The sequence below is a fragment of the Cyprinus carpio genome, chromosome A19 (genome assembly GCF_018340385.1).
Source record: "Cyprinus carpio isolate SPL01 chromosome A19, ASM1834038v1, whole genome shotgun sequence".
Classification (NCBI taxonomy): Eukaryota; Metazoa; Chordata; class Actinopteri; order Cypriniformes; family Cyprinidae; genus Cyprinus; species Cyprinus carpio.
In genome coordinates, this window is record NC_056590.1 from 16,757,914 (window position 1) to 16,767,819 (window position 9,906).

General features: G+C 34.5%; 1 protein-coding gene and 1 long non-coding RNA gene across 2 annotated transcripts; both read right to left on the reverse strand.

Moving 5' to 3' along the window:
- Nucleotides 1–591: 591 nt before the first annotated feature.
- LOC122148874 lies at nt 592–2,651 on the reverse strand. The gene is made up of 4 exons (XR_006162684.1): nt 2,314–2,651; nt 2,050–2,090; nt 1,370–1,404; nt 592–961 (listed from the first exon to the last, which is right to left on the reverse strand). It is a non-coding gene; the product is annotated as an uncharacterized LOC122148874 (long non-coding RNA).
- A 457-nt stretch (nt 2,652–3,108) lies between these two features.
- Nucleotides 3,109–9,904, reverse strand: LOC109112181 (serum response factor-binding protein 1-like). Its single transcript, XM_042776781.1, has 4 exons — nt 9,770–9,904; nt 7,448–7,996; nt 7,318–7,403; nt 3,109–4,793 (listed from the first exon to the last, which is right to left on the reverse strand). The coding sequence occupies exons 2-4, from the start codon at nt 7,974–7,976 to the stop codon at nt 3,294–3,296; spliced, it is 2,115 nt and encodes a 704-aa protein (XP_042632715.1). The 5' UTR covers nt 7,977–7,996; nt 9,770–9,904; the 3' UTR covers nt 3,109–3,293.
- Nucleotides 9,905–9,906: the final 2 nt, after the last annotated feature.

Genomic DNA, 9,906 nt, shown 5'->3' on the forward strand with positions numbered 1-9,906 from the left:
CTGTTGAAATCGCGACGCCGTTTCAACCGTTTTACCTTCATCATGGGTGAATTATGGTCGTTCTGTAGACGTGGGCTTAACGTTGAATTAGGTGTTGATTTTGAAAAGTGAATCAACGTTGATAACACGACGTTGTTTCACCGTCGTACCTTGCACCATGTATAAATACACAACTGTATGTTCAATCAGAGCCTAGTTTGCATTTAGATCAACACTGTACATTATAAAGGCTAAAAATCAAATGACTGGCAGCAATGGCTTTACAATCAACTTCAATAAACTACCACATGCTCAAAATTGTAAAACAGCAGTTTTTATTTTGGAAACATACTGTATAAAACAGATGAAAATAATCCCAAACTTTATTTTGCAGAGTATGCATGGATGTATTGTTAAAAACACGTAGAAGAACAATTCAAATACAATAATATTTAAAGGTTTTTGTAAAATAATTTTGCATATTTTTGCATATAAATGCATATTTTGTGTGGCACTTGCAAGAGAAACCCTTGTACCTTTATGACTGAAACCAGCTGATCTTTTATTTTTGGTGGAAAACTACAGTTTCTGTAAAAAACATGTTTTTTAGTAATGTGTCTCATTACAAGAGATGTGTACATTTGTGCAGTGAAAATGTGTTGAACAATTCGAGAATGGAACCGGCAACCAGGGACGCTGTAAGGGCAGGGAAGGTTAGGACAATTCCAAGGAACCAGCGTTAGAGGGGGGACCCCGAGGGGGGGGGCATTTCTAACGGGAACCCCCCCGGACTGTGTCTTTTTTTACCGCAGGGAACGCGGAATGTGATTTCTACCGAAGGTGAACCTAAAATGTTAGAACCAACAGCCTCGTGCATATAGTGTGGTTGTGCTTCAGGTGATCCTTGAAAGAGTCCCAGCCCTAGGTCCTTTCTGATGCCGTCCCCTCCACTCTCTCCCACTTGTGTGCTTTCTGTACTGTCCTGTATAAACAAAAACACCAAAAATAAATCCTCATAAAATATCAACTTTGATATTGTGAAATATATTTAACTGAAAACTGAATGCAAAATAAATCACACAATATTTTCACTTTACAGTTCAATAACAAGTGAAGTTGGAAACAAAGTGCACAACACTATTCATTAAACACTTATTTAATGTATTCAGATGAAAGTTTACAATATTAACAAATTATTCACAAGTAGTGTTTTCAGAGCCCACAGTTACACTGTTTTTAATCAGAACACTAGAAATACAGTGTAGTAAAACAAGTAAAATCAAATTAAGTACATTTTTATTAAACTAAATAAAATCAAAACCTATCACAAAAAGTCAATGAATCTCTACCAGAAGTGACAGTGCAATGCAGCAGCTGAACAATTTCTTACCAATGTTTCAATAATAAGCTGGATCCTTGATGACTCTACAAGAGGAAAGAAGAAATGGTTTACTGAAAAGTTCTTAAAAAGCAGGATTTCATTTTATACCATTTCTTTAAACCAGTGGTTCTCAAACTTTTTTTTACCAAGTACCACTTCAGAATATATTTGTCTCTCTAAGTTCCACCATAATGAACATTAAATTTCAGCAGCGTAGTAGTTCTAACTATTCAGCTACAGCTCTGGAGTTCAAAAATGAGGCAGTTTTATTCCTAATGAGAATATTTATTGTTGTCAGCCACTTTAACATTGTAAATACACAGTTTGAACATTAACACTGCACTGTGCTTACATACAGGTAAATGAAAAACGATTAAATTAAAATGTTATAACAAGTTACATAACTATACTGTACTTAAATGTAAAAAACAACAACCAAAAAAAAAAAAAAACTTACTCAAAGATTAAATGAAATTGTATTAACATTAATTAATATTTTAATTTAGTGATTCCCCTGTGTAACCACTACAGGGGGCCTGACACTTTGAGAACCACTGCTTTAAACAATCCTAATTTATTTTTAAATTCATTTTCATTAATTCATTTAAATTGTACCGACATTTGCAATTATATGTTTCAGAAAACATTTTGAGACTATTATAAGAATAAAAACATATATAACAACACACCTAATCCATGGGATTCATATCAGGAAAATGTGGAAAAATCTCTAAAAGACAGACATTAACACATAATTTACCAGATAGTAACATAATTAACCAGCAACACAACAGATGAACATCTAACTTGAGCATCTGTGATAAAGAAATGTATTTATTTATATTATGAGGTTTTAATGTAATTTACCAGCACCATTTGTAAACTCTGGTAACGTAACGATATAACCTTACTTTACTATTTTCAAAAGATAATAAAGATAGCGATTTTCTTACCTCAATTTGCCAGTATGTTTGCAGGACCTCGCAGAACACATCTGACACTTCTTGTGTTCACATTACAGTTTTTGTTCTCCATTGACATGTCACGACTCAAATTCGCTCAAAAAAATAAAAAATAAATTAACAGGCAAATATAAAATAATTCGGGACCGACCGAGCAGTTACAACTAGCAGCAGCTCACAGTCAGCCGCCTCACTCACAGAAAGAACGATAATAACGGTCATATTTTCAAATGTAGAAAGGCGCGAACCGATTCACTGTCCAGTTTCCTGGATGACAGCCAGATTAACCAATCATGATCAAAGCAATAAAGTAAAACAACCAGTAGGAATTGTTTTTTAGTGTGATAAAGGAGCTAAATGTATTTAGTTTTATTGTTGTTAATGATGAGAACATATACCTTTAGATTTTAGAATAGGTATCATGATTAAAATATTGTAAAATGCTATTAAAATAATAATAATAATAATATTAATTTAATATAAATAATTTAAAAGTTTATTAACCTTTTTCAACCATTTAGCATTAAACATTTTCAACGTTGTTTGAAAGTTAAAACAACTGACCTTATTTCAACCATATTTCAACGCTGAAGGTTGGTCGTGTGCCGGAAGTTTTTCAACCGTTCAGCTTTAAACGTTGTTTCAACGTTGAAACCACAACTGTCATTTTTTCAACCATATTTCAACGTTGAAGGTCGGTCATGTGCCGGCTGGGTTAAGTAAATATATATTAAACTAATTCAAAATATTATTAAATACTATAAAAGTACATAAACAATACTAAAATAACACAGAGGGCGTTTATTTCAAAGAAGAAGAAAAAAGGAAAACACTTTTTCCACAGTTTTATCTATGAGATATATATTAGACATGACAATAAATTCACATTGGCTTTGACCATTGCAAGGAAACAAAGAACATTTTTATGTTTTAAAATATAAATGCATCAAATGAATTTGAGCAGATTCTTCTTAATCATCATCAAATCTGATCTTTTTCCCTTGGAATGCTGTGATTTGTGCCTGCTGTTCTTTTCTCTTTCTGCTAGCCTCCCATGAGGGATGAAGGGACTGCTGGGGTGGATCTGACATCCTGCCAGGTGGACCTCTAGGATTTCGGTTCTGCTCAAACTGTGACCTTCCCCTCCGTGTCCCCGAAGGTCCCGCTTGCCTTTGTGCATCAACTTTAAAAGTCTGTCTGTTGGGATTGAATGGACCCGTCCTCCTGTCTTGGCCTTTATATTGAGCTGCTTTCATCCTACCCTCAGGGCCTTTCCTCTGGTTCTGGAATCGAGGAGGTCTTGGGCCATCATTGCGAGAGCCAAACTTTGCTTTCTGAGAGGACATGGTAGATTTGGACAATGCTGAGCAAAACACAGACTGTAATTTGCCAAGGTTTGTCTCCTGAGGTTTGCTGGTGGCCTCCTCGTCAGTTTTTTGAAGCTCACTCTTTTTCTCCTCGACTTTACCTTGGTTACTTTTCCGTTTCTTGAATTTGCTAACTTTGCCCAGAAAGAAGTCATCATCATCACTCTCTTCAGACTGAGACGACTGCTTATGGAAACGTTCCTCTGTGCTGTCGTCGAAATATTCCTTCTCTTCCTCCTCATCTGATAAATCACTCTCTTCGTCGTCCTTTTCTACCTCAGCCCTCTTGGTCTCAGGTAGGTCTTTTTTCTTGTGTGGCTTTAAGGTGGTCTCAATTTCTTTGTTTGCTTTACCAGCATTCTTCTTGCTTACAGTTGAAGACTTTTCAGAAGAACTTTGGACATTTAGAGCCATGGCCTCTGCTTTCTGTGATTTAATTTCGACCCTTTTGGATTTTTCTGAAGATGTTGTTATGGTCTTGGATGGTGGCACCTTTACAAGATCAGAGTCTGTACTTTCTGTGAGCTCTACAACACTAGACTTATGGATCTCAGTGGTAGGACTGTTCAATTTTTCCTCTACCACATTACCATCCTCCTCACTGTCATCACTGTTGTGGTCATCCTCTGGTTCCTCATCTTCCTCATGTTCCTCCTCCTCCTCATCTTCCTTCTTGGACTGCACTATATCCAGTCTGTCAGTCTTTTTCTGCTCAGCTTCAGCAGCCTTTGTCTTTTCTTCTTTGATGGCTTCTTTGACCTTCTGGAGCTTGTTGATGAAGCGGGAATGTGTGGCGATATGTGCAATGGCTCTGTCCACTGGGCTTGCCTGAGGGTCCTGCAAAATCTTCTCAAGGTCAACATTCTCCTCAAGTGCAGTCATGGTCACCTGATCTAGTTTAAGGCTCCTTAAAGCCTTGATTTCTTTCATGATGTCTGCTGCTCTTTCTTGGCTTTCCTTCACCTCAGATTCCTGACCTTTCTTCTTCTTCTTCAAAGCAGCCGCTTGCTCTGCCATTTTACTGATGATCAGCACCCTCGTCCTCTTCACTTCCTTCCTCATCCTGATCACCTCTTCTGGGATGGCCACTGTTTCAGATGATTCCTGTAAGAGGCATTTATTTCAGAATAACCTTCAAGTAAAGAGTATTTCAGTGTAATACTGTTTATAGAAAGAGTGAATAAAAGCATGAGTTTCAATGGAATAGTTCATCTATAAAGGAACATTCTTTTATTATTTACACATCTTCATTTCAAAACTGTATTCCGTTGTTTCCCAGTTAAACACAAAATGTAATTTCTGAAGTATGCACCTCAGTTTTGGGGACACAGTTTTGTATGATTTAAGTACAGCAGAGAGAATCTGTCCCGCAATTATTGTTATTATTATAACTGGAAATCTTTTATTTATTTATTTTTTATTATTATTGTGAAGGTTCTCATCTGCACTGTGCATGCAATTTTATCTGCATCATAATAATCGTTTAACCTTAATTTAAGGCTCTGACAGTGCAGTGGCTTAAGTATGTTGAAAAGATGCTTAAATCCAGTGTTCTCTGTGAATGAGAATGATCACATATACTACCATTTGGTTTGTCCCTTTGTTCACCAAGGCTACATTTATTTAATCAAAAACACAGTGAAAATAACAATACTTTTATTACAATTTAAAATAACTCTTTTCTATATGAACATATTTTAAAATGTAATTTAGGTCACACTTTAGTGTAGGGGCCAATTCTATTCCAACCAACTTCAGCTATTAAAGGAATAGTTCACCCAAAAATTAAAATTCTGTCATTAATTACTCACCTAATGTCGTTCCAAAGCCGTAAGACCTTCGTTCATCTTCGGAACACAAATTAAGATATTTTTGATAAATTCAGAGAATTTTCTGACCCTCCCTACAGCTAGGGATCTACCACATTCAAGGCCCAGAAACGCAGAAAGGACATTGTTAAAACAGTCCATGTGATATCAGTGGTTCAACCTTAATTTTATGAATCTACAAAAATACTTTTTGTGCAACAAAGAAAACCAAAATGACAACTTTATTCAACAATTTATTCTCTTCTGTGTCAGTCAATGAGACATATTGTTTTCTTTGTGCACAGAAAATATTCTTTGTAAAATTAAGGTTGAACCTCTGATGTCACATGGACTGTTTTAACAATGTCCTTTCTGCGTTTCTGGGCCTTAAACGTGGTAGTTCCCTTGCTGCCTATGCAGGGTCAGAAAGCTCTCGGATTTCATCCAAAATATCTCAATTTGTGTTATGAAGATGAACGGAGGTCTTATGGGTTTGGAACGACATGAAGGTGAGTAATTAATGACAGAATTTTCATTTTTAGGTGAACTGTCCCTTTAACTACATCTTTTGCCTTAAACTCCTAATTTGCTGCTTAGAAATAAATAGTTGTGTAAATGTTAAGTTTAGGTATGGGGCAGGATTAAAGAATCTAAATTATGGTCATGCAGAATAAGACATTAATGTGTGCTTTATAAATACTAATAAATAGCCAAAATGCTAGTGATGTTGCTAATAAGCAACTAGTTAAAAGTGAGAATTGGTCCCTAAACTAAAGTGTTTCCATAATTTATTGCTGTGATGACAAAGCTGAATTTACAGTGTTTTTTTTTTTATTATTATTATCATCTTCAAAAACAGTAGTGCTGCTTAACATTTTTGGGGAAATCATGATGCATTTTTTTCAGCATTATTTGATAATAGAAATTTCAAAACAACATTTGAAATTATTATTATTATTTATTTATTTGTAACATAAATGTCTTAAGTCACATTTTATCAATTTTATGGATCCTTCCTGTATAAAATTAATAATTTTTTATTAATAATAATAATAAATCTTATTGAACTTTTGAATGGTAGTGTGTCTAGATTAAACTATACTTAACTTTAAAAAAAAAAAAAAAGGGAATGTGAAGAAATAAATTTTGTGTTTTAAAATAAAATAAACCATAAAAAAAAATTTCATCTCAGTCAAATCCCAGTTTTCAAATATCCTGTTTTATTACATATAAGCAACATTTGATTTTCAGGTTTACAATTTCAAATTGTTTGGTTATTTTTGGACCTCATTTTGTTGTGGGAATGTGAATAAGGAAATTAGCCGTGGCAACTCAAAATTAATTAGTTAGATAATGGCACTCATCTCTCAACAGTTCTTTCAGATTATAGTGAAGTTATTGTCATGGTACACATCTTGGTACACATACGCATCTTACCTAACACAGCATGTGTAATGGAGCAATGTTTGATTTGAAAGTGTGCAGAGAGTACTATTTTCGGTGAGTATTGACTATCAGTCTCTTCTCCGCACAAATCTATCATATGACTTCAGGAGATGAGAAAAGATTGTGTGAAGATTCTCCTTTTGTGTTCCACTGACAAAATATCAACATATGCATTTGAAGCAACATGAGGTTTATTAATTTTGAGTGAACATTAAACATTATTTCAAGAATTTGTGTTATTGTATAATAAGATACAGTGTGTTCTATTTGGGAAGTAACATGTAGTTAGAGTTTTTATAGCTCTGACTAATTATTTCACCTGTACTCAACCTAAAACAAAATAATTTCACAAACACCACTTCAAATACACTTACCTCAGCTGTAAGGGATTCTTCTTTCTGGCAAGGACTGGTCTGTTCATCTGTTGTCTCTAAACTCGTCTTCTGGCTCTCCTGTGAGGAAACCAAGATAAATCTTTTATCTCTTGTCTTCTTTTTTCTTTTTTTTTTTTATCTCTTTCTTTCTCTTTCAGTTTCTCATCATCAACTTCATCGTTTGATTTCTCTGAAACCACATCATCATCGCTGTCTGCTTGTGACTTGATCGTTGCATTTTCTGCACTGATTTTTGCTTGTTTTTCTGGATTTAATGCATTCATTCTCTCTTCTTTGAAGGCTTTGATGGCTGCCTTTATGCTCTGGATTTTCTTGCTGAACTGTGGGTGCGTGGCGATGCGGGCGATGACTCGTTCGGACAGGCTGGCCTCTTTATTCCGGCACACTTTCTCAAAGCTGATGTCCTTCTGTAGGGCGGCCTTGGTGACGCTGTCAGGCGCGACAGCTTTCAGCTCATGGATCTCCTCCCGAAGTCTAGCTGCTCGCCTGCGGAACTTCTCCAAGTCTGCTTCACTACCTTTCTTCTTCTCCAGGACTGAGATCTGACGGATGAGTTTTCGGATGATAAGCACCTTTACCCTTTTAACCTCTGGCCTCATTTTGACCACCTCATTGCTGAGGATCAGTACTGCAGGCATCTTTATGTGCGTTCTGAAAACTGAAATGAGAAAAGCAACAAGTAGTGTAAGCATGTTAATGTTATAACATCATCCTCATCAAGCCGTGCAATTTTAACATTTTCAATTTCAGTGCTGGGCTGTTACTTGTTAACAAACAGAAGGAATTTGACGCAGAAATACTACCACTACAAATATATATATATATATAAAAAATCTTAACAGTAAATTTTATAAAAGTTTGACCATTTTCTATTTCAGATAAATGATCATTAATCTGGAATAGAAATATTTTGCAACATTATAACTGTCTTTACTGTCACTTCTGATCAGTGTAATGCATCTTCACAGAATAAAATAAAAATAAAAAAGGCTGTATATATATATATATACACCTACACACAAAAAATAAAAAATTCTCACTGACCCCAAGTTTTGAATGGTAGTATATCTGAACTAAACTATACTTAACTAAAAGAAAATAAAAATAAAAAATAATAATAATAAAAAAAAAGAGTAATTGTAAACAAAACACTTTCATTGAAAGTGTTATTTATTTATTTTAAGTTAAGATTTTTTACATTTCAAATCTTGTGTTCAGTATCAAATCACAGGTTTCAAATATAATTTTATTACTATAATAAATTATTATCATTACTATTTATAGAAAATAAGAATCCAACACACTTCTTCTGGTTTCAAAATATTAAAAAGACTTTCAGATTTTTAATATCACTGCCATCAGTGTGCAGTTATTTTTTTAATGTTTCTAGAGTGAGCCATGTTTAAATAAAGGCTTTTCAATATTTTGGAACCAAAAAAATTTTTTTTCTTATTTTTATAGATACAAGTTTTGAACCCAACCAAAGAGCACCTTCTGGGATTATTAAACGGAGGTCCTTTCAACAAGTAGCGCTCCAATATGTTTTCCTTGAATTATTAATATCCTTAATTTAAGTAAAAATCTATTTTCAGTTGTACAGTTTCAATTATTTTTTTACTTTCTGACTTTTGGCCACAATTGTTGTGACAATGTGGAAATATATTTGAATAATATTATTATATATTTATTGATCTTGAATACACGTGCAAATTGTGACAGTATGTAAGAAATTTAATATTAAATTAACTGAATTTACATATTACATACAATGCACAGCACAGTGATCATAATGCATCACAACTGCAGTGATGTTTGTGTACATCTTAAACAATCTTTAAGAGTTCGAAACACTTAATGTACCTTTAAAGAAAAGACACAAAACTAATTTTGAAAAAGACACAGACAGACAGACAGACAGACAGACAGATCGATAGATAGATAGATAGATAGATAGATAGATAGATAGATAGATAGATAGATAGATAGATAGATAGATAGATAGATAGATTGATAGATAGATAGATAGATAGATCGATAGATAGATAGATAGATAGATAGATAGATAGATAGATAGATAGATTTAATATCACAACAATGCAATCACATGGCCAATTTTTGTGTAGGCTAACCAACACTAATCTGTGAGCGACTTACAAATAACACAAGCAAGCAGTCTTAATACACATAGACATTACTTCCCCACAACTTATGCTTGCAAAAATGTTATTTAAATAATCATTCATTCTCGCGACATGTCTAACAAGTTCTAATTTCTTCTCGTCCAGCTCAAGCATGGCTGAAGGCATGTGTTGGCGTGATCCAAAATGCTCAATTTTAAAAACACCCCGTTTACACAACATGCCACCAGCTTTACTTGAGTGTTACTATGGAAACCATCACATCCAGAGTTTATGTCAACGTTTACACTTACCTTTATAAAATAAACACGAAAATCAGAAAATTAGAGTCGTCTGCTCAGGACGCCGCCATCTTGCTTTGGGAACGTAGCGCAGAGCGTCCGGCGTCGTTACGTCACGAGGCGTCCAGAATAAAAATGGGAGGGCCTCA